The sequence below is a fragment of the Amblyomma americanum genome, chromosome 6, assembly GCF_052857255.1.
Source record: "Amblyomma americanum isolate KBUSLIRL-KWMA chromosome 6, ASM5285725v1, whole genome shotgun sequence".
NCBI lineage: Eukaryota > Metazoa > Arthropoda > Arachnida > Ixodida > Ixodidae > Amblyomma > Amblyomma americanum.
Window position 1 is genome coordinate 22,324,356 of NC_135502.1, and position 25,347 is coordinate 22,349,702.

The 25,347-nt window shown below is 50.2% G+C and overlaps 1 protein-coding gene across 2 annotated transcripts in view; it reads right to left on the bottom strand.

The window, feature by feature from the left end:
* Positions 1–6,826: 6,826 nt before the first annotated feature.
* LOC144136443 (uncharacterized) overlaps positions 6,827–25,347 on the bottom strand; it is a 38,590-nt gene continuing 20,069 nt past the window's right edge. For both annotated transcript variants that reach the window (XM_077668774.1, XM_077668773.1), the window contains exons 3-4: positions 12,081–12,143; positions 6,827–11,211 (exon numbers count right to left, since the gene is read on the bottom strand). In XM_077668774.1, coding sequence (XP_077524900.1) covers positions 8,657–11,211; positions 12,081–12,143 — 2,618 coding nt within the window. In that variant the 3' untranslated portion in view covers positions 6,827–8,656. The remainder of the gene's footprint in view (positions 11,212–12,080; positions 12,144–25,347) is intronic.

Genomic DNA, 25,347 nt, shown 5'->3' on the forward strand with positions numbered 1-25,347 from the left:
CGAAATGGGCTGTTCCCTGAAGGCTTGCCTCTGCTTCTTGTGCTGCTTTTTATGATCAGGAGGTAACAAAGTATACAGCAGCTGATAAGTGTGCATGCATCCTCTTTTTGTGCCTTGTACACATGCACAATGTATCTTAAAGAGTAAACTCCGCCACATGGGAATAAAAAATAAATAAATCTGTGTTTGCATTAAACCTGCGCTAATTCTGAGCCACCACATCGAACTACAGTGTGCAAAACAAAAGTGTATTGCTTGCAGGTTAAGAGGCGTACCATGATAACTCGATAGAATGAAGCGCTAGTTTAAAGGGGCTCTGAAACGCCTTCCGAGGAGAGCACATTAACTCACTTAGTCACTGCACTGTGTTGCCATGAAAACCAGAGCCAAATAATACTCTTCTACACGCACCAGACGACCCACAATCACGCGTCAAAGTTGGCGAGCCCTTCCCGGCGACCTTTTCATGCTCGCACCCTCCTCCGTCCCCCGCATCTGCGTAGACAAGATAAGAGGTGGCCATTGGTTAGATTCTTTCAGACGTCAGGCAGCTACCGTGGCCGCGGCCAATAAGCCGCTTAGCTCCGGTGTGTCGGGAAGCTCCGCTCCCAGAGGGGTGTCGGCGAAGGAGCGCCTACCTTCCAGCGTGCAAAAAGTGACGAGGAGAGGGAAAGGCTCGAGGATGCTGAAATTCAAATTTTAACTACAGATAACTCAGCTTCTACAAAGCGCATTTAAAAAATCCTTGCTGGACACTATTCGTGAAGCGGCGTGCTTGAATATCTCAGGCATGCCGCACTTTATTAGAGCCTCTTTCACAGCCCCTTTAATATTAGAATCTAGTCTGCCTTACGATACTTGCTGTGCGCATTGAGACTTGCAAAAGCAAAGTGCTCTTTCGGCACAAGTGTGACGGGTGGGCAATATAGAACCTGAAGGGCCAAAGTGGTGCCGCTCACATTGCAACGGTTTTCCGAACTAACTTCAGTTTTATTATGCCGCAATCTTATTGAAGAATACACTTTAAATTGTGTTGTGTGCACAGACTCAATATCTAATATAAAAGTGGACAGCACACGAGGAAGCAATCACACATATGCTACCAGAGCAGCTTCAAATAGCAGTCATGCTGACGGCAATAAAGTGTGCTCCTCACTAGCTCAACAGCACGCCACTATACCTTGTCTGATTCGTCATAGGCGTTTAAAACCATTGCCGAGTCTCATTCAGCGTGTTCGCTAGACTGCCTTCGCAGCACTTCTATCATGCTCCTTTATCACTTCCCTCTTGATCGGCACCATGCGCTGTCCAGGAAAACAAACTGGATCTGTCGGTTTTTTCTTCAAGCGCAATGCGTAGACAAAGAAACTTCCAAGGGTAGGAAACTCCGGTTAGTTTTGGTTTCAACTGCTTCGACGCATCTGCTGGGTGAAAGAAGAGACCTGATGTCAACTTCCAAATTCTGGGAATTGTCATATTTTAAACTTTCATGGCGTCTTATGATTAGTTCACTGATGGTCACGTGGTGCTGATGACGTCACGACACTCAGTAGCATTCAGTAGGTCGTGGGGAGTCCTCATAACAATTCTGGCGCAGTGGTGCAGCGATGCGCCACTGCCCCGGCAGGTGGCTCTTTCAAAAACAGCCAGCGGTACAGCTTGCGAGACTCGGGTTGCTCTTCTCGAGCCCCCGTAAGCTGAAGCGTAGTGCCACGATGGGCAGGTGGCAACTGCACTGGATTTAGCAACGATGGGCAGGTTGCTCACAATCCGGTGGGCAGATCGCCACCTTCCACGGTGGGCGTTGTGATGGCATCATAAGGTCACATGACCTGTCTCAACCAATCGGGCAATTTCGTAGAGAATTTCCAATGTTGCGATGCTCTCCGATTGGTCATTTGGGGTCACGTGACCCTGATGATGTCATCAGGGAATTGACAAATCGGAGAATTTTGTTACGAAGCTGGAAATTTTTGTGAGGGGGCAGCCTAAATGCTCTCATTAAGAAAACTGGAGGGGACACAAGCTTTGCCTTAAAGGTACGACACAATACCTTTAAATGCCTGCGCACCCGCACGCTCGGCAATCACGTGAGGGCTATGGGGAAGCTGGAGAGAGCGACCCAACCGTTTTCAGCGGGGCTCTATACAGGAGATGCACGGGGCGTAAAGCAGTGGTCGCTGCCAAACGCTGTGCTGATACTATCTTTTGCTATCTGTCTTTGGCTAAGATCTACCGTAAAGTCTCAGACAGACTTTGTGGCAACCTCAGCTACCACAACAATCTCAACAGGCACACGGTCATGTGCCGGTGACGTGTCATCAAGTGACCATGAATCAGTGACCATGGCATGATCGTATGTTGATGCTCTACAGCACAGAATTAGCCCGCATTAGCCCGTGTAACTGCTTTCGCTGTAAAACGAGAAAGTGAATAAGGGAATTGGCGAAAAGTAACAACATCTTTATTGTGCAGCCTTTAACAACTCGGAGCAGCAAGCCACATTCTGGCCGTGCTTTTCAGGACAACATTGCTTCCGTGACTGCCACTGGCAAATTTTCTGTCCTTTGGAGTATTCCTCTAAATGTGGACCACGTCATCTATACTTGTCGGACATACGCATACTATGCCCGTGTCAACCGAGCCAAGCTGCTGGGTTGGAACAACAGTTCAGCGGTGGTAGAAGTTACGAATACATTGAATAGATAATAGCGGCCTTTGTCATTTCACCAGCCTGTTCAGGAAGCATGAGGTAGGGAAGTCCTAGCTCAAAATCAAAAGCTGGTCTTGGCATGGCATGCTGAGTGGCATTGCCTAGACGGCGAATCGTCTCCTGGTCTTTCTTGACATTTAGGTTGCCTTGAAAAAGATGTGTTCTATTATAGCAACGGTAACTGAGTAGAAAATGTTGGAGGGGGGGGGGGCGGGGGGAGGGGCGTCTAGTTAGTGCATATGAATAGAAAAAGAAAACGCGCCAAATCAGACAACACATAGCAAGAAAGTCTAACAATCTCAAAATACCGAATTAGCACACGAGTCGAGGACTAAAAACAACACGAAAACCGGTACGTTTTGGGAGAACAGAAATGATTTGGTATTGTTGCTGGTCGCGCCCAGCGCGCACCACCATGATATCTGATACCATGATATCTGCTGCGGGTCCTTGGACTCAAGATATTACTTTTTTTGGAATATGGCGGAGTGCCCGGCTTGCACTCTGGCACGGGTCGGCCCGGTATTGCACTTCCTCTGGGATCGGCCCGGGGCATATTAGCGCGCGGCTTTTCTTTCTATCTTTGCTCTTCTATCCTTTAACTCTCCTACTTCCAGCACGCGGCAGCGAGCGTGGCTCGGCTTGGGCCAGTAGGCAGGCCCGCGCACTTTTCTTTCTTCCTATCAGCAACAACAGCGCCCAGCGCAAGGATGATGATCAGTTTTCACTTTATAGTAAGTTTTGATCGAAATTGTGGCGCTAAAATTATCCGCAAAATGATGCATACGCAAAATCCCGTATATAGGTATATGCGACTGACTGGCTGCTCGCGAGGTTTTATACAACATCACAGTGTTGGAGAGCACAGCATGGCACAGGATATTCAATATGTGTGCTTCTGATGCATGTGCCACGCATTTCGCAAGTTTTATTGAGAGCAATGTGCAGAAACCGCAGAAACGCTACCTATACAAAAACCGCTCCAGTGAAGGTTTCGATGTGTTAAGTTTCATGGCAATCGGTCAGACTGTGCGTACTATGGAGTCGTGGGAGGCTATAATGATTTAAGTACTATATAGGAGGCTATAACGGAACTGTAAATTTGCAGAAACACGTAATTACCTTACGTGTTGGTACTGCGATAGCATTAGAAGCTGTTGGTCTTTACAGGAAGTGACATCACGTCCAGTCTGGTGACGTCACTTCTCTCCAGCCAATGGGCGAAATTTATAACCGACGACAATTTTTCTCCCGATTAGGATTTTAACGCTTTCGCATTAATAACTGACTACAACGAGAAATCGGCGTCCGCACTACAAGGCATACCCTTTGCTAATCGTGGTGGTAGCCATTTTGCCTTTAGATAACATGCCGTTGCGCTAGGAACAATATTCAGCGCATACTAATTGGCAAGAGCTTTTCGGATCACGTCTTTAAGTGGTACATGATGGCCGCTATTATCCTATGAATCTGAAACCATGGACGGTGCCAGGATATTCTTTGTGCGGTGGCGTGAAGATTGTGGGGAGGGGGTGGGGAGAGAGCAGTCAAACTTTCGGTAGGCAATAGATACATCTGTGGTATTGCGTTGCTCCTCATCGTGATAAAACTAATACACTGAACAAAATGCACCAGCAAGAGCTTGACATACTCGTTTCAACGGGTTCTGTACGAAGCTCTTCGCAAAAAATTGGCTGTGGTTTAGCTCTGGTTAACCCTAGTTGAATTGCAAAAGCTTCGTTTCCTCGGCACGTCGTCTACGCAGCGTCTCATTCCGACGCTCTCGAGAACTCAAACAGGTCTTTTCCGCAGTTGAAGAGTCACTCCGGGACGTGGCACGGCTTCTTCTAGCCGCATCTTCGTTACGACGCTTCTCGGGTCGTGCGGCGCGTTCTTCTGGCGTCTCTTGAGCCCATTGTCTCTTCCTCGCTTCGTTCTGTCGTTATGTCTCTCGCGCTCTCCATAACGACTACAATACACCGAGGCGAAGCGCGTATATATATATACACCCCCCCCCCCCCCCCCCCCGCGAGGCGACACCTCTCCCTCTACCCCAGCGGAGCACATCTGGTGGAGCGAGCGGCGACGGCAGCGGCCTCTGTTGGAGCGCGGCTGCGGTGTTGCTAGGCAACGGCGGCTCAAGGCCGTTCGTCGGCCACGGCATACGGCTGAAGTGCGCGACGAGCCGAAATGGCTCGCTGGCTGGCGTAGTGTTGCTTTCGCAACAAAAATTAGCTGCGGTTCAACTATTGCTGAACCTGGTTTGAGACCGAAAGCTGTGATGTATCGGGCAAGTATACGCGGCTTGGCTTAGGCAACGCGCCAACCGTGCCGGGTCTCGGTTAAATTAATGGTTGATTACAAGAGGTCGGTCACCCAATGTACGCTGCGGCCTGTTGCTGCGCGCGTCTGCCGTGGCGCGTGTCTGCCACAACGTTGTCAGCGCTAATGCATGCAGCTCACATCTCTCTCTCCCCAACGCAGCCACGCCGCACCACGCCAGGTACCTCAAAGCTCGACTGAGGCGTACACTGCCCCAGGCAGCCAGTTATGCGCCTTCCTTCCCTCAAAATCATGGGTGTCTAGAACGCCGTCAACGCTAACGCCAGTGCCACGTTTCTGCTACAACATTGTGAATGCCAACGCATGCAACTCACATCTGTCACTGCTTCCACGTAGCTTAAAGCGCGACTGAGGTGTCCACGTCATAATCTCATTATAGTCTCTTAACTTTGTATTTGACCTTGAGGTGCCTGGGGTAGCATGTGGTAGGACACAATAGTTACTTAGTCTTGGTTTGACCTCTGGCTCACTTGAAGGTCAAACCGCAAGCACCGCGAAATCATTACGAGGTAGCCCAGTGAAGCTTTCACTTCAAAATTTAACGGTAGCGTGTCCCGGAAAATATTCAGGGTGGAAGCCGCCATTCTTGCCTTCTCTTCGCGTCGGTACTGCCCGAAGCTTAGCATTCTCGTAACACTTTTAAGGTCAAGGCGCTTAGAAGCGCAACAGTATTCTCTTTAAACGGATTTAAACGCTTCTTGAAGCAATGAGTCGTTAGCTTTGCATCTCTTTGTGCACAAGTATTTCTGGCGGTATAACATGGCACCAGATACCGGTATACCAGAGGGTCACACAATGCATGGAAAACCTCTGCACGCTTTACCTCCATGATGCCTACTGGAGGAGGACAAAGTTGTACATAGGCTTCTCGATCTCCAGTCACATCATTCCTCCACCTAACTGTCAGCCGCGCACGGCTAGGATTTCCTAACACTAAACAGGGACAACGCCCTCCCATGCATCGCGAAGTCAGTCTTGAACTGCTTACCAAGTGATGCTGTTCACTTATCAAATGAACAGCATCAGACTGGAATCAGCTTCTTACAGCGCTAGCCGCTTGGGCGAAGGTTCGGGGTTAATGCGTGTTTGTCGTCGTGGTTAAGTTCGGTTACACGAAATGCCCCCTTAAGTAGAAAATTGGACAGTTGCTATCGTAGCTCAGTTGGTAGAGCACTAGACGCGAAATTCGAAGGTAGTGGTTTCGGATCCCACCGGCGACGTGTGGTTATTTTTTTTCTTCTACGTTCAAATCAGTGATCTTATATAACCGTAAAATGATTACACTGTTAATTTCCCATTGATTAGCACCACGTATTAAACAATGTTTTCCTTCGTTTCAGTCACTGTTGGCTTCCTTCGTTTATCTTGCAGTGGGCAGGCACCTTCATTCGCCTATAACTACCTTGACTGATGTTAACTAGTGTGATTTTTAGCTAAGATAGAGAAAATGGAGTTCTTATCTAACCGGATCAGGAAACAGCAAAAGACCACCATGAAGCGAATGTAGTGCCTATATGATTAGAATGGGGAGAAAATCCGGTACATAGGAAACACGCGGTTTATACTTTGAAATTGAAGGTAGCGCTAAAAGGAAGACCACAGAAAGAGGCCGACACAACAAAGAACGCTAACTCCGTCTCATCCCTTTTCTGTGGTCTTCCTTTTAGTGCTACCTTCAATTTCAAAGAATAAGTGAACTAGCCCAGCACCAAGTTCTACGTGCGGTTTATACAGTGAAGGACAAACTTATGTTGAGCAGACATGCAGATTGGTTTATTGGGGTTTAACGTCCCAAAGCGACTCAGGCTATGAGGGACGCCGTAGTGAAGGGCTCTGGAAATTTCGACCACCTGGGGTTCTTTAACGTGCGCTGACATCGCACAGTACACGGGCCTCTAGAATTTCGCCTCCATCGAAATTCGACCGCTGCGACCGGGATCGAACCCGCGTCTTTCGGGTAAGTAGCCGAGCACCATAACCACTGAGCCACCGCGGCGGCTAGCAGACATGCAGAGCCGTTCTTATAGTTATCCGTGACCCCAGTCGTGTTTTTGACCATTGCATGCATGTGCATTTCCTGCGTTGTCGAGACCACGCCTTTCTTTTGGTGTAAAGACATCATTGCCAGGGGAACATTAATGCCATAAACTCACGCAGTCGCTTTCTTCCAAAACCATTCTTTGGTGGCCTCAGCGAGACTGGATCGAGAACGCTTCTCATTCTTGATGGAAAATTCTTCACACTTGGCGCACATTTGGTTCCTGGCGTTGTTATATGATCTAAGACGCAGGGCGAGCGTTCTTTCATCACATGATAAATTGGTTTAATGAGCCCTTCACTACGGCGTTCCTCATAGCCTGAGTTGCTTTGGAACGTTAAGCACCCGTAAACCATATAACATATTGGGCTGTCAGTTGGCGACGTTTGACTGGAAAAGCAGCATTTTGAAGGTCTTTTTGTCTGGTTTCCTTTTTGTAAGCCATGCTTGGTCAATGCCCTTGGACTCTGGAGCAATAAACATGCAGTCCATATAATCTGACTCCCAGGTTTGGTGAAAGAATAATTCTTAGCCTGCATCCTTTTGAGAACGTAATACATGAAATTGTCGTCAGCCTTGGTCAATTTTGCAGCTATCTTTCGCATGTTATTTTTGCCTAAAAGCGAAAAATAAAAAAATGCTAAGTTAACCTTTTGAACAGTTTCTGTGGAGCTCCTTTTTCTTGCGCCTCAGGCATTCTGGCGTATTAATATTTTTTGTTTTATTTCTTTCGCCATAGGAATGTTTTTGCTGTCGGTCGTTATTGCACCATAGCAGTTCAAGCTTTTCTTGCTATCTGCGTTCGCATTCCACGTCCGTGGAGTGCGCACGTCCGCGGTGCTGAACTGCACGCTTGTGGCTGCTTGAAATTCCTGGCAAGCTGCGCATTAGCTCAGGGAGATTTCGAGGCTGTGTATTGGAATGTGTTATGCTTTGACGGTGCGAACGCGCCCATTTGACGCTTACGTAAGTGCTGCGAAACTGGCTCTGAGTGTCTGGAAGCTTTTCACAGCCTCCGCAAGCTGCAGTGTATAGTCACATTGAATGCGCACATCGTACAGCCAACGCTTCAATGCAGTGCATCCTCTTGTGAGAACGTCACACAACAGCACGCAAGAGTCTGTTGTGTGGAGAGAGAGAATATCCACCGTTTCTATAAACGTACGAACCGTCCCAAGGCTGACTGGCGGTTGTTGACTGGGCGGCCCGGCGTCTAAAAGGCTTGGCGCAAGAGTGGGCTGATGCGTGCTCTATCATTCTCTCGTGCCAGCAAAGCAAGTGCGCTAAGTGTCTTAGCGGTAAAATGCAGTCCACTAAACGTGCCCAGCTTTCATGCGCAGAACATTGGACACTGTGCACTGGAAGGAGCATGCTTTTCAAGTGAGCGCTAACGTTCCCGGCTCAGCACACGCACATGACGATTCACATGTGTACACATGTGTGCATGGTCAGCAGTGCACGCTGTGTCCGTCGGTTCATCCGCTGGTGTACGTAAGAGATCTACAAAGATTGTTGATATATGGCACACAGTTAACAAGTGCGAGCCTAGTTCACCGCGGCCGTCAGCTCCTCATGTCGATCGTGGCCCTGATCACCAGCGACCCATCGCGCATGTAGTCCCCGAGTCTGTCGACCGCCATGAAGGCCGAGAACCCGCAGGCATGTTCGTTGCGCATCGCTTTCGGCTTGTGGAAAGCTTCGGGCGGACACCGCGCGTGCGTCGGGTCTACCGTTTTGGACAGGTCCGCCCGTCCGCTCGCCGTGTCGACGATGGCCAGCGTGATGACGTGGGGAAAGGGCCATTTCAGCACACCGTCGTGCCTGCCCTTCCAGATGGTGAAGTAGATGCCCAGAACGCTCTGGTCGTCGTTGCTAGCCAGACTCTGCAGCGGCGTCGTCACTCTGTTGAGGACGAGGCTTATCCTCAAGGCGTATCCCTGGTTCCCCGTGTAGAAGACGGGGCTCTCGACCTTCGAGAAGCCGCCGTTCTTGAGCAGGTTCACCTTAGCCGGAGCGTCCTTTAGCTCCCACAGGTACTCAGAGACGAGTGCGTTGTTCCGTACAGCCACGGAGGCCACATGACTCGCATACTCTTTGAGGAACACGCGGAAGCGCACTCGAATGGCGCCGTCGCGGACGTAGCCACCATTCAAGAGCGCTGCGTGGCTGGCCATGCGGCTTTCGCCGCAACTCCATTCGGCCAGTTCCTGGGCGGGCTTTTGAAGCGCAATGTCTGGGCAGCCGGACGCCGCGAATGTCGTGTGCACGATGTCCGACGAGGCGTCGTCTTTCTGGTCGGCAATGACCATTTCGTACTTGTGCGTGAAAGGCCACTCGAGCACGTCGTCGTAGGCACCTCGCGTGAAGACCACGTACAGGCCGACGTATCCAGGCGCTTTCTCCGGGTACAGACGCAACATTACCCGGTAGCCTCCGTTAGTCAGGTAGAACTTGTCACTGTCTACGAACTGCGCGTTACCCAGCTTTGCCTGGACCACCTTTTGCTTGATATCCGGTACTAGCCAGTCATACTCTGCGACTACGCTGTCGTCGCGGAACACAAGCCTTGCCATATTGGGTGGCTCGATTTCCTCCATGTAGACGACAACCTTGACCAGAAGGCTCCCATAGCGGATGTACTTTCGATTATAAACTTCATCGTAAGAGATGGCACTCGAAGATCCGCACGCGTCGTTGCGACCGAAAGGCCTCCAAAAGGACCCTACGCAAGCCTCGTTCTTAATGTATGGGTTGTTTGGGTCTACGGCTACCACTACGTCGTTACCCCTCTTGCCGTGCTGCTGATCGATGATGATGAGGTCGAACCGCTTCACGAAGGGCCACTGCGCCAGCGAGTCATAGCCGCCTTCCAGCAACGTAAGGAAGACACCGATGCTGCCGTTGGTGTAGTTCTGAAACTTGAGCTGCATCTGCATAAGGTATCCTTGGTGCCTCGTGTAGAAGCGCTCGCTAAGTAGGTTCGAAGGCCTGCCGGAAGTAGCCAAAGCAATCTTTCTTTCCACGTTGGGCACCTTCCAGACGTACTCGGCTACCAGGTGACGATCTTTCACCGACACGGAGGCGAAGTTTGGCATCTGGTCGAGGATCGCCGTGAAGCGCAGAAGGATTTTGCCGTCCTTCTTGAAGTTGCTCCTCTCGAGGGCACTGAATGAGACGAGTTTACGGAATCCACACGGAGTGTTGGGCTGGTACTGCGGCTTAGTGAACGCACTGAGCGGGCACACTCCAGAAGTCGGATCGATGACTCCCTTGCGGTCGGCGGTGAGGAACCCCGCCGACTGATCCACTATGGACAGCTCGAAGCTGTACGAGAGTGGCCACTCCAGCGAGTCGTCAAACTCTCCAGGGATGACTACGGCGAACAGTCCCAGGTGCTCGTCCTCCGGGTGGAACGTCAGCTGAAGCACCATTAGGTAGCTCTCGCTGTTTATGTAAAAGAGGTCGCTGGTCAGAGGCTGCAACTCTCCCTTACGGGCTTGTTTTAACTTGGAGTCGACGTCGTCGACTGCCCACTGGAACTCGGAGACGAGCTGGTGCCCTCGCATGTAGGCCTTGGCCCTCTTGGGAATCGCGCCCTTGTCCTCGAGGAATATGCTCAGTCGCACCAAGAGGCTGTCGTCGGCCACGTAGCCAAGCAGTTTGCTGTGGGGCACCAGGAAAGACTTGCCGCAGCCTTCGACGCCGTCGGTCCTGCGCTCGGTGGGTCTCTGGAACTGCTTTCTCAGACGGCAGATGGCCGTCATCGGGTTCATGGAGACGTGGGCGTCTTGTCCCGAGCCCGACGGGTCGACCACGGTGATGTTGAAGCGGTACTGGAAGGGCCATTCGAGCGCGTCGTCATAGCGGCCGCGCAGGATGGTGAACCAGACGCCCATGTAGGGGATCCCGTTGGCCGGGTTGATGCGGCCGAAGGATAGGCCGAGGCGCACCCGGTAGCCGGGCTTGCCCGTGTAGAAGTCGGGACCGGCCAGGTTGACGCCGTGCATGACGGACGAACGCTGCAGTAGCGCGTACATGTCGTGCACACGCCACTCGTATTGGGACAGGTAGGTGCCATTGGTGGTCTCCTTCACCTGCGAGTACCGGTCAGGGTCCCCTGCGAAGAAAGAGGGGCAGTTCATTCGGCCAATGCCTCATGTAGTGATAAACGCTGCGTATACTGGCGATAAACGCTTCTCCAGATCTGCAGCTGGGGCGCAGTGAAACATAGGCGAGTGTCGGACAATCTCGGATTACGAAGCACTGCAGAATATTTAATGTTCTAGAACTCTACCGAATTCGAAGAGAGACAGAAACGTTTTTTTTTAACTTTTAGGCCATATGAACATTGAACTCGAGATTATAAGAGTGCCATATTAGCCCTCCTTTTTCTTGTTTTATCATTTATCATTTGAACGTAATGTTGGAGAAAACAAATATTTATATATTTATTTGTAACACATTGCAGGACCAGTTATGGGCTCAGGCAGGAGTGGCGTAAAATAGCCTCTAATGCGGCGATTTAGTGCAGTAGTTTTCTCTTCTCTTGTACTGTTGTCTTCTGTCCTGGACACGGAAGTATATGCCCTGCAACTCTCGGCGACAAACAGACAGAGGTGGACGGCATGCTAAATTTTGGCGTGGATGCCCTATCACTCCATGCTAAAAGTGATAAGGGCAAATTTCAGTTATCCTCAAAGTCTTACGGACGGTATGTGTTTTATCGCGGTTACAAGTCACGCAAAGAAATCCTACAAATGGTAGATTTTTAGTGACAAAGAATGCGGTGGTGTATGTGCCCTACTTACGTATAATTGCGAGCACGCTCACGTACTTCTAAATTGTCGGCAATCTTCGGGAAGGATTTGGAGGTAAGACAAATTTATGCCACGAATCGACACTGTGTATACTGTAGCTCTTCCTTTCTTGATCACACACATGCAAAAAGAAAGGCATGCGTAGAAATGTGTGCCATTGAAGCCTTACCTGTAGTGGAAGTGGCGAAAAGGAGAGCGCACATCCACAGCGCCGGGAGCCACCGTAACGCACCTGCGAAGAAGACGATGGTGAGTTTCAGAAGTGAGCACTTCCTGTAATGGGTGCTCGTCTCGGGAGCTCTACGAGAGTCGAACCACTGTATACGGCGTATTACTGATGCGCGAAAGACTCGTAACATTCGTTTTCCTTGAGGTGCTCGCGCGTCACAACACTTGTTGAAGCCAAGCCGATCGATTTCTGTGGCTGCGGTTTCTATACATATAGGGCGGTGACTGGACATTTTATGTGAATACATAAAATGTCCAGTCACCGCCCTTATATCGAATAGCTGCATAGATGCGAAGGAAAGTGCCCGAGAAGTGCCGAGGCACTACGTAGGCTGAATGGTATATAGAGAGAGGGCAGGAAGGTGGGACCCTTGATAACAGAAAACAAAGTGAACATGTGTTGAGGGGGAGTCTCAGTCCGCTAGCCAACTTTCTACAAGAGTACTGATGATGATGATGATAGTGAATTCTTATGGCGCAGGGGCACCTGCGGTCAAAGAGCACCATGGCACAAGGTATCTTCGTTTGCTCAAGGTGGGGTCAAAGACCCATTTCCCAAGCATTTCACCCCGATTAAGCCGAGCACCAGGCCAGGGAAAGCTTGTACCCATTGTATCACCGGTCCGTGCCCGGGAGCACAGGGGATCGAACCCCGCACCTCCCGCATGCGAGGCGGATGCTCAGCCACTAGGCCACCGCTGCGGTCCCCTAGGATCCCCCTCCACCCTTTTTCACGTAGGGTAAACGTTGAGTGAAAATTTACAACGGCGGACGTTGACTGGTTAAAATGCCTGCACGGTGATTTGCTTAATTGATGCAAGGGTAAAGACAAAAGAAACCAGGTACACGCGGCGGACTTGGGATTGAAGCAGTGTTGCTGGCGGTCGCCGAGTGCAAGCTTCAGGTGCTTAATTATTGACTTACAATAATCAACTTTACAATTGCTGGCGGTATCCAAAACGTTTAAACGAAAAAGCAGCATCGTGTAAAAGGATCAAAACTACTAGGGGCATAGTTTTCGTAATAGGAGCGTTGCTGTGAGAATGGTTTCTGCACACGGCAACACAGCACGGGAAGCGTGGAAGACCCGTACACCAGGAGGGCGCGTTTTGAACACTATGTGCATGCCTCCACTAGCCTTGGACGCGGCGTGCTCCAAGTTGTCGCGGCAGCTTGTTGAAAGGTTATCGTTTTTGAAGAGTTGGTAGGTTATAATTGTCAGGTTGGTGGAATTGGAGAACTTGGAAAAGCCGTGGAAATTGCAAGAGTCGAAGAAGTTGGAAGGTTAGAAGAGTTGGCAGGTTTGAAAAGGTTAGGTCTTTGGAAGAGTTGGCACACTGGCTGAGTTGGCAGGGTAGGGGCGTTGTCTGGTTGTAAGAGTAGGAGAAGTTGGTAAGGTTCAACATTCGCCGCATTCCTAGCGGGCAGAAACACGCGCAAGCGTCCGCAGTTGTGTTCTCGGGTGGCTTTACTCCTCTCGAGTTTCACTCGCTTGTTCCAAAGCACGCACACGCACGCACGCACGCACGCACACACACACACACACACACACACACACACACACACACACACACACACACACACACACACACACACACACACACACACACACACACACACACACACACACACACACACACACACACACACACACACACACACACACACACACACACACACACAAATACCATCATATCAGCGGTTTCACTGTTAAATTGTTCATCTTGAATAATTCATAAGGTGAGTTGGTAGCAGATTATTCTTCAGCTCGCTCTGTGCGACCGCCAACATCACATTCTAAACACGAAATGAGTAAAAAGGGGAGTAAGCTGCCCTGTAGCACACTCCCTTTTATCAAAGGGAATGCGCAAGAGGACAGCTTATACTCCCTTCTTACTCCTGTATAGGCGCATTCATGTTTAAAGTGCACAGCGCAAATACCATTCTGACAACGTTTCATTTTTTTTAGCCGTGTGTGTTAACGGCACGAGGGACGCCCTGTACAGTAGTCCTCCTTGCTTCCACAGATCGTTTGATTAATCGATATCACGCGCCAGAGCAGCGCTCTGGGCTATGAAGCAGGCCTTAGTTAAGGACTCCGGATTAATTTCGGCCATCTGAGATTCTTCAACGAGCAATGAAATCTCGACATATGGGCGTTCTATTCGTGGCACTCGAACGAAGCCACTGAGATACCGGGTCAGGTTGCTTCCGAAAATCGGCCCACGCAGTGAGAGCAGAGTGGCTTCTCTCTGACGTCCGAAGCTAGCCATTCTTTTAGCTGCTTCGCATGAATACACGCACTGTCCACGTTCGTTTGCAGCCGTGGAAGGCAGGCGCTCCGTTGCACACAGCGGGCCAATCGACGAGACGCAGCCAAAGAAAACGAGAGGCCACGCTCGTGCATTATCGGGCCTTCCTTGAGTCGTTAAGGAGCCACCGCTCTCACTGCTCCTTAGCAAACGCTCCTTAGCAAACGCGGTCATCCGTCACTGTCTGGCGCCGTGTCAAGGAGGTTACGGCCGTCGATCGGGCGCGCCGTCAGCAACCGTGCGTCAGGCGCGAACGCCCGCTGCGCACTTGAGGAGTGTTTCGGGAAAGCGGTCGACGGTGCGCCGGGCCCTTAAAGGCTTCCGTCGTCCATCCATCGCTTCCCACAGCTCTATCGAGCACCATATCAGGCGTCAGTGTGCACACGTAGCGGCCATTGTGGGAAAAGCAGGCTATCAGCTTTCCATGGTGCAGCTCTTCGAGTGTACTTTTTCACGTCTTCAGACGTCTTCCCTCTACAGGTGTGGAAATCATGCGTCTGATCACACAAGACCTGACATATCTGCAGCGTTGCACGGAAGGGGCTTCAGCAGATGGCGTCTAGACTTAACTAAATCAACATTAAGGCCCGTGCATTCCGCAAGCACAGACGAAAGAATCAGAAAGCAATGCGGAATGGAGGTTGGCACACACCTGTGCTTTCCTGCATGTCATTTGCGCTATGCGCACATTTCTAGATATACACTTCGAAACGAAAATAGAAACTTACAAAGACGGATAGCTCCACAGCTTTCAGAAACTTAATGCAACTGCTCATTACGACCAACGCGCACGTCCAACCAGCCTGATAACATCCACGTCTTGCTATGGCACTAGTTGGTTGAGTATAGTTCAAGAACCCCTGGGAGCTCGATCGACGTGACGTGAATGTCGCCCATGGATCGCTGAGATCGCCCCGCATTCTCGAACCTCCGTGGCGACAGTCGTGACAAGGTGACGCTGTGCACACGCTTCTGCTAAAGCCCCTGAAGGCTTTAACATGCTCTCTCGCATTCTTTGCTAAGAACGTTTATACGCACACGGCGCCGCCGACCGCCACATAGCCTCGATCTCGGGACGTGTATCTCTCCTCTTTTCTCCTCTGCCCTTTACTCTGCGCGCTGCTTTTGCATTCACCTTTTTTTTTTCTTCGCAGTCCGGCGTCAGCAGCCAAGACTTGGTGGACGTCGTTTCCGCCGAGCCACTTGTGCGAGCTCACGCAGTAATTCCCCGCATTTGCATACAGACGCCGGCTCCAGACGCATTCCACAGGGAACGCCGTTAGACGGCGCGGTTTCGCGTACGCGCCACGCAGCGGTAATGAATACCGGCTCTCGACAGCCGGGATGATTCATGACGATCGTCCTCGCACTTCCCGTCGTTTCCTTTCTTCACGGGCGGTTTTGTCCTGGCCTGGGGCGAAGTAGAGCGCGGAAGGCTCCCGGGCTCGTTACGGCGATGAGTGCGTGCGACTGTATGCTGTTAACGCTTTTGCTGACGGTTGCGCGAACCCGCAGACGGCTGCCGTCTTCTGAAGGGTGTTGCGGAAAACTGTCTTTAGAAAAGAAAGGTATCGCTGAGAAGATTTCGCGAGCCCCGGCGTGTATCACTTGGGGATTCTGCTCCTTCCAAGCTTTTCTCTTCGCTCGTTGTGTTTGTTGCCGTAGACTTTAAATGTCAGCGCAATATTGATGCTTTTCTTTATCCTCACACGGGAATTTCCGGAAGTGTTTAAACGTCTTGGGCTTCGTAGTGGCGACGACGAAGAAAGATTTCGAACTGAGGATATGTGCCTTCGCAGAGCGGTGAGAACTGAGGCGTTCAGGGTCCAAAGCGCAGAAGAAGGCTGGCATTTAAAACAACGGGACAAGGTTTTTCAGGAAGGAAATATCGAAGTCTATCAAAAAAAAAAAAAAGTCGGAGCCAAATGCTATCCTCTTATATTGTGTGATGCAAGCCGTTGAGTGGCAGCTGCAGTGTCGAATGCTTGCGTTGAGGCCGATTCTTCGGTTTGAAGTTAAATATTTCGTCACCATCGTCATTATCCACACGCACATATAATGTGCATTCTAGGGCAAATCATCGCCAGGCTCTCCTGTATTGCGTCTGTAACGGGACATACCGGTCGAATAACTGATTTACAAATATGGAGGAAATAGGAGATGGCAACACTTTTAACCGATATATCCGCCACATGAACGTCTTGCATAAATAAACGTGAATGATACGAAGAGATGACAGCGCAGCCCTGGCACAGTGTTTAAGGAGCAGCATACTCTTCACAGCATTACGTTGATCCGTAGAAAGGTTATCAAAACTATGTCAGTGGGCCGGAAGCAGCTGCTTCCTATTTGCGTCTAAAACGACAAAGGCGATGCAGTTGAAGAAGGAAAAAAAAAAAGATGCGACTCTTCTAGCTTTGATTGTTGATTACTGCAGTCGAGAGTACGGTCCTTATATGTTAATAGGAAGCCTCGTTTCTAGGAGAAGCAGGGAAGCAGGGTCCGGCAGTGAAACCATACAGTCGGCGGAAGTGTTCCACCCTTCCAACTCCTGGTCCCTACCAATCACCAGACTCATCAGGACTAAGCAGCGGAGCAGTACGCACAGAGAAAAGTTCTGCGCTGCTCTTGAAAAGCTCGACAGTCTTTTCATCACTCACCGCTCTCACTTCTTAGTCGCTGAATTTTATTCGTTTCACTCACCGCACCTGCTTACTCATTCACTTACTCATCTGCCCTCTTAATAACTGCAATCAGTGACCTCAATTCATCGGTCATTACTTGCTGCACTCACTAGGTTAACCACTCATTCGATCCCCCATTCACTGTATTCACTCTGCTACTCAGTTGCCCAATCACTTAATCAGATTCACTTCCTCGCTGATTCGACCAGTCAGTCACGCTCTGATATGTTCGCTCACACCACTTATACACCTGCTCGTTTCATCGCCAATCGACATCAGCCTGACCACGCCTCCTGCAGGGCAAGGGCCTCTCCCATATCTCTCCATTTAACTCTTTCATGCACCAATGGCTGCCACCTTATCCCCGCAGATTTCCTAACCTCATCCGCCCCTCCTACGTTTGCCTTCTCCAAATCGCTACCCTTAACGACCATCGGCTACTTTGCCTTCGCATTACATGCTCTGGCCCTGCCCATTTCTTGTTCTCGATTTCGAATAGGATTTCATTAACCCGCGTTTGTTCCCTGATCCACTCTGCCCTCTTCCTGTCTCTTAACGTTGCATCTATAATTTTCCTTCTCATATCTAACTGCTTTGTCCTCAATTAAAGGTGAACTTTTTCGTTAGCCTCCACGTTTCTGCCCCATGGGTGAGTACCGGTAAGATACCGCTGTTATACACGTTTCTCTTGAGGGATAATGGTAAACTTCCATTCATGACCTGCTCATTTAGTCATATGTAACAACGCACCTCTCTCCCCCCCTTCCCCTTCCCCTATTTTCCCTCCCTACTTCGCTTTCTCAAGAAACAGAATGGCGGCCGTTCGCAGTGGACTGAGCCCGAGGTCGCTGGTCCGGATCATGGAGGCCGCATCGCGATAAAGGCTAATTGACAAAAGTCCTGTGAACCCCGGGTGTTTTGGTGGTCTAAACTAATCCCGAGCCCTCCATTACGGCGTTCCTCACAGCCTCTCCCTAGGCTTCAAAGCGTAAAACATCCGTTATCAAGTAATCATAATGGATTTTTTACGTCATTAAAAGGCACAGCTATACGCGCACGTGCCGACCCTGCGCGGCACGTGCGCTGAGGTGCGAAAGTGGTTCCACCCCCTTCCTCCTCGCCTCCCAGTCGCCGCCGCGCGTTGACGGGAATGGGGCCAGAGGGGGTCCGCATGATAGAAGCCTGCGGAGGCCAGGGTCGGGGGTCAAAGGTCAACCCCCCTTTTCCTCCTTTCCTGGCCTCCTCCTTTCCTCTTCTTCACATAAGTGGGCACGCGCCGCCGTCCAGGAAGAGGGGGGGGGGGGGGGGGGGAGGGCAGGAAGCATCGGTGCGCAGCTCCCTACGACTACATACTTCCGGCTGCCCGCTTGCACCCGCAGTGCCCGCAGCGCGCGTGCGCCTTCGAATTGCCGCCGATGAGCGTTGCGCGCTCAAAGTGGTTGACCGACCGGCGCGTCTAAGAAAGTATTTAGAGGGTGTTGCGCGTCTTCCTCTCCCAGCGGCCAACGGGCGGCTTCGAGCGCGCGCGTGATCGTCGGCGGCCGATTGTGGAAGGGATCGACAAGGGGCTGCGCCGGGGCATGTTTTGACTTCGGTACGGAGTTGCTGCTGCGCTCCGGAAGAAGCACGAACACCGCGTGCCTTCGCCGGAGTGAGGCATTCGTGCCGGAAGGATGGCCAACTGGGCGCCCGGCGTGTCTCGCGGCCTTCTTGTGCCTTCTTGGAGCCAAACAGTCGACCCTCTACAAAAGTCTATTTTTGTAAGTTGGCTTTGCCGCGTTGTACATCGATCAACGAACAGCGAGACTGATCGATCGACAGCGAGATGAAGATGTAGTGCCCAAATTGTTTGCTAGTGCTTGGTGCTGTCACGGAAAAAAAAAAAAACCGTCAACACCTACGTTTTAAAACACACGGTCTGAACGTGTGTATATTACTTTAAAAATTTCCTGCTGCGCCGGTACTTATCCTAGCTATGAGACTCGCTCGACATTTTCCCAAAGGGTACATCGCGGCTTTATTTCACAAGTGACACCTGTGTCAACGGTACTAGCAGCTGGGCGGTTCCACGTAAGATCGAACAAAGGGTGGATGTCCAACCTCTTAAATTTAGTTGACATTTCTGTATATTCCGCAATTTATAGATTTATTAAGTTTTATAGATCTGCAATTGGTGTGGCTCCCATTATTTTTTAGAGACACCGGAAATTATTAATGAAGAAGAGGTGGAGCTCCGCGCTTATATGCTCTGCTATTTTCGACAACTGTGGTTATGAATTACATAAAACTTATCAGTGATAGGTATCTGAAAATTTTTTGAGTAAATATACAGATGTTTTTATTTGTGATAAGTTGCGAGTATTTTTGCCTGTCTGGAAGGTATAGATTTTTTATAAAATTTGTCAAAATCCGCTTGGTGAACGCTTTTATGTCTACTTTGCAGGCCTTTATCTAAAAAAAAAAGCTTGCGGCAGAGCGGCAGTAATTATGCGTTATGTTCTATACAAACTGATCTATCGAACTCACCGGCAAAAAAAAAAACGAGATTAAGATGCTTATTCCTGAAGCATCGATGAATCTAATCAACAAGACCAGGAAACTGAAAGAAAATCAAGGCGTGTGGTGCATGACAACCGGCTTCGTTCGCCACGCATAAGGTGAGCCCTGAGTGTGTATTTGCGGCGCGTGATTACTACACGAAGGAGGAGTAGGAATCCTTTTTTCTTTTTTATTTGAGACAATTTAATACAAGTTGGCTCAGGAAACAAAAGGCCCGGACTGGGCCTGACTAGGCAGCATGGTCGCGCTTCTAGAGTTCTGCAAAATGAAATAAGTCCAGGAATACGACCGCCTCTAAGCTTCTGATATAAGCATGTGCACTAACTGCGGTGACTAAAAAGGTTTCTTGACATTGGATGACAGGTTGATGGCGGTTACCTTATCACTCTGCGTCCCCCTGCAGGGCCTACATGCAAATACATATTTGCGTATTTGTATCTGCAAATACATGTCTGAGCTGGATTGTGCAGCAAGGCGGAAAGTATGTACATATTATGAAATAATAGTTAAACGATTAATTAACTAATATTAATACGCTTTAGTTTTGATTTTACTTGGCAAGGTTAGATTGCGAAATTGATGGCCGACAACATCGCAGGCGAACTCTGCTTCTAAATTTTCTAAATCGGCAATGTGGTTCGAACGTCAGAAATAAGGAATTGAAAGCTCCTTCAGTTGGCTTTTCCACATTGCAAATTTATAAAACAGTGTCTCTAGCACTTTTTATATAACAAATACAGGCGCAGTTGGTGTATTTGATGATGGAGAAGAATTTAACTTGATTTCGGCGACAATACAACGCGCAGCAACGGCATTTTATAATTATGTCATGCGGGAAAGCCAACTCAACAGATTTCAAATGGGTATTTTTAACGTTCGATATTTCGAACCATATCACCGATTACGGAAATTTAAAAACGGCGCACTTTCGATGCTGAAGGCCATCAATTTTTCAATATAACTGTGAGCCCTAAAATCAAAAATATAAGAAATTTTATTAGTTAATAAGTTAATTAATGCTCTAATTATTGATCCACGTAAGGTACATAATGTCCGCCTTTCTGTGCAACCCAGCTCAACAGACAGCACCGACATATCTCTCAGAGTTTTTATAATAAAAAATCTGTAAAGATAAAAAAACACCCTGTATATGATTGACCATTGTTGTGCGTCAAGGCGCTAATGAATGCTGTGCTTATAGTATGAAAGAAGGTAGAACAAATGCCGTTCAAATTATGCATGCTCACGGAAACTGATTAAGTGCATGCGACGCGAATCTGCTTGTCACCATTCACACGACTTCATGTCACCGTAAAGCGTAGGTATACAAAGGTCGAGCATCCCAGACACTTGAATCTGCTAAATTCCGTCGTATCGCGTTGCAGACATTGCAGATATTAAAAACGGTGCCACGCTGTTGGAATCAGAAGTACCGTGTTTTACCTATCGTTTTTTTTATTTCAAGATTTATTTGACAATGCACACACACACACATCTCGCGAAAGGGTTCAGCGCTCCACCGTGCGCGACCTCGCCTCGACGGCGCGCGCCTCCGTGCTTCCGGACGCAGTGTGCTAGAACACTCGCCCGTAGGCATTTCCGTCCTCCAGCGGCGCATACCTGGTTCTTTCGCCGAGCCGAGACTGGTTCTTCCCTGTTTGCCCAGTGCCGCGCCTAACAACGGTCTCGTTTTCCTTCCTTTTTTTTTCCTTCTTGCAGCTGTTCTGACGCCCCTATCTCTCGCTCTTGATCTCTCGGCGCTGCCTGGTTACCCCCCACTTCCCCATCTTTCTTCCACTTTGCGGTCGTCGTCATTCTGTAAACGTTGCCCGCTTTTGTGTCTTTTACCGCGCGAACCCCCTTGTCTGGAGTGTCTCGCTTAAGTATTCCGAAGCACGACTGTGCACAGAGACGAGCACGCGAGAGAGGGAGAGAGCTCCGGCATTCACGTAGCCACGGGAAGGAGGCGGGAACTCCTTTTATTTTGGTGCACGTAAGAGTAGTGCGCGCCACTGCGTGTGTTAGCGTGTGTACATAATACGACCGTTGGCGGACATCTCCCCCGTCTCCACTCAGTGCGTGCCTGGCGTGCATCTGCGACGCCGGTTAGTGCCTTGCGGCGCAGCAAGAAGTCCGGGCGCTTGTACGGCGAGGAAAGTGCACGCGGTATTTAGCATGCTTGCGCATGCGCACGAAGAGAAAGGCACTCGAACAATGCCGGTGATTGCGTGGCCTTAGGCAGCGCGGTTGACGACGGCGCGACAGGAAGCTGTTGTCAGGTCATGCATGCGAGTGCAGCGTTTGACTCGTGGAGTATACCCTCGTGGCCACATGGAGGCCGGGGCGCAGACTCCGCCAGGAGGTCAATGCGGTCAGTGAAATACGGTTGCGCCATCTGATGTTGTCCCGGAAAAAGAGCTCTCTGCGAGTGCGAGTACTGCCTTTTTGTTGTATGTGGGAGTGCACCCTTTCGCGTAGCAGCAGACACCATATATGTAGTAAGTGGAAGTGTCTACTTCGCCACCACACGGAATACTACTGAATAAATTAAAAAAAACCTTTCCTTTAAACGTCTCAAGGAATTCGATAGTCCCCTCTTCCCGTGTCAAGCGTTTGCAAAGCTGCTAAGGCAGCCGCAGAATGGTTCCTCAACTTTAAGGGTATGGTATACTATGAGTGCTGAATGTGGTAAGCTGCAGTACGGGTTTAATACTGAACTGCATGTGCAGTGGCTGGTGTACAGTTTAACGCCACAATTAAAATGAAGTAACTACCGGAAAGTGCTTGCTGCAAACCGCGGTACTTTCGAGCTTCAGCACTATTCTCTGGTTTTCTCGGAACACGCTGCTTATCCCACGATGCGTTTTCGCGCCACGGACGCCTGGGAAACTGCCGTCATTTTGTTTGCTTTACTCTTATCTGAAATGCGGTGCTGTAAGGCGTTATCTTACTGAGCAAAATGAAACAGAATGAGTGGCACTTTTATGGCGCATACACAGCACGGGAGGTAATGGCGAGAACACACACACACACAAACGCTAACTTTATCTTAGCTTAATTCTAATTACTTGTTACATGCGTACGCTTACAGTTAGGATGAATGATAATGTGTGCACGCTTGTAGGAAACGCCAGTGCTCTTTGTCACGAACAATGCTTCTTCATTTTCGACAGGGAAGGCGTGATTGAAATTGGAGCGGAATAGCGCGCTCCCTTCATTGATGTCCACGCCTGTGCCCTTTTACAATGAGCGTGAACGACATGAAGCAAGCGGTTACAAGCTACGCGTGATACGGAACACATGGTAAGGTATTTAAATTCCTGATGGTGGAGATGCTGTGAAACAGGTCGCGCTTGGTCACTGGCACGCGTAACCAAATCACTTACAGTGAATACACTTACAGTAATTCTGATTGTAAGTAACTGAGTAATTGAGAGCGCGATGCCTGGAAGGATTCACGCAAGCAGGGAGGGGAGGAGGAAACGAGAGTTACACCGCTACCCACTAAATCATACCGCTCGGCCATGTGCACGGCGCCCAGATTCTGGTTTCCGTCCAGCGGTCACGAGAGGAGAGCAGCCTCACATCTGCGGCCGCCCCCGGAGTCTCGCAACGTATTGCACGCAATTACAATCGCCGGCTGTTAAGCGCAAGTACGCTTTACGACACGCCATAGGGCGCTCTCCTCCGCGGCGAAGAGCGGTGCCGAGGAGGAGGAGCGGCCACGGTCATCTAACGGGACTTTCCGCCTCTCTCGCCGCCGCTTGGCAGTTCGCGCACGCAGTCGCAGGGCAGCGTCACCGTTCCGGCGTCGTCGTAGACTGCGACGACAACCGCGCGCGGCATCGAGGTCGGTCGCACGAGAGAGAGCCGTCCTTGGAAGACCGCTCAGCCCGCAGGCGGTGGTGTGTTCGGGCGACGCTCTTCTCTGCACGCAACTGACGGTATAGCGCAGATTGGGAGCGCTGCATTGAGACGTACGCGTTGCTGACTCGTAACACAAGCTCATCGTCATCGTAATCATCAACCGTACGTTCACTGCACGGCACAGGCTTTCCTCCCAGTGGGCTCTAGTTATTCCCGTCCTCCACCAGCCATGGCCACAGTGCCCGAACAAATGCCCTGCCCTCATCATTACGCCAAAGCGTCTGCCCCCACCGTCGACTTCGGTTCCCAGTTCCTTTTCTATCAGCTCCGTCACTCTAACAAGCAACCGGTCAATTGTTCAGCGGAATATATACGCCCTGCCTAAACGCACTTCGTAATTACCTTGTGTTAATTTCAGTCAGTTATGGATTTTGTCAAATTGACGTAAAACCCGCTGCGATATGAAGCACGCCAACGCCTAAGACCACTGCGCTGGTAGAGACTTTTCGGTGTGGCTGCTCGCACCCTTTGGTTTTTGCCTCTTTTGGCGCATAACCAGCCACCAAGAAAGTGGACTTTCATGGCAGAGAGCAATACGCAGTGAGCGCAAAATATAAGAGCTCGGTGGCAGCGGTGTCGGGAACTGCGTTTCTACTGTTTCGAGCGTCAGACCGGCATATAGACGGAATCGAAAACGCTGTTCGGGCAAGTATTGTGAAGGCGCACTTCGGGCGTGCCGCCCGTGTTTCAAGCTGGTTCCCGCTTCACCGGTGTAAAGCTCGAAATAGAATCACCGTCCAGGTCTACGTATTCATTCCAGCCATTCGGTTGCAAGTCCGCACATAACTACGGCGGCGATGTGGTGCTCTAGCACGACCGTGTATACCGTGCTTTACTTTCAGATGGGCTTCAACTTGGCACAACGCATAATAAAGCCGGCGCAGCGATAATTTCAGGGTCGTTATAACCGCGCGCGAGCAAGCTTTACGATGACCTGGAGACCGCGTGGGCGCGCGGTTTTACGTTCGTTGCAGCCTTAACGAGCCTCTATATGCACCAACCACACGGCTTTCAGCGGCTTGAGGATCGGTCGGCGCAGTAGTAAACAGCCGGGCGGAGGGTTGCGAGACTTACTCAGCGGCGTGCCAGTCGCGTTGCGTCGTGACTTTGCCCCCAGGAACATCATCGCCGGTCGTTTCCTGCAAACCTTGCACCTTCGCGAAAATAAAAAATAAAATAAAATCCGGCTGCCCATTTTTTGTTTTGTACGCCGACGATTACCGCAACCACCGCTCTCGTTGCGTATCGTGTTTTTCGGTGCAGCTTTCCGGAACTTCCCGTTGGTTTCTAATGTAAGGAGTCTGTATTGACGCGATATTAACGCGATAGTGTTAAAGGCCCCGTGATCCGGAAAATCCGGCGTCGGCGCTGTCGGCGTTGTGAGCGAAAATAGGGTGGCGTAGGGTGGCCACCTGCCGCAGAAGCAACTTAGGTAGACCACCTAGGTCACGTGACCTCGTCGCGTCATCACAATCTGCTCAGCGGATTGCGAGCAAACTGACAAGCGTCGCAGGTGGCTGTTAAATAAGTGATTGATCGCGGGAGGGTGCTCGGGAAGACAGTGGCGCTTCGCTTAACAGCTGCACCATTGCGGAAGGAGTGCTGTTAGGACACCCAGGGACACATGAATGTAAAGTTGAGAATGACCACTTCCACATGCATGAGCATTAACTCATTAACGCTCTCGCGTATATCTTTAAGGCGGAGCTTAAGTGGCCCCTCCAAT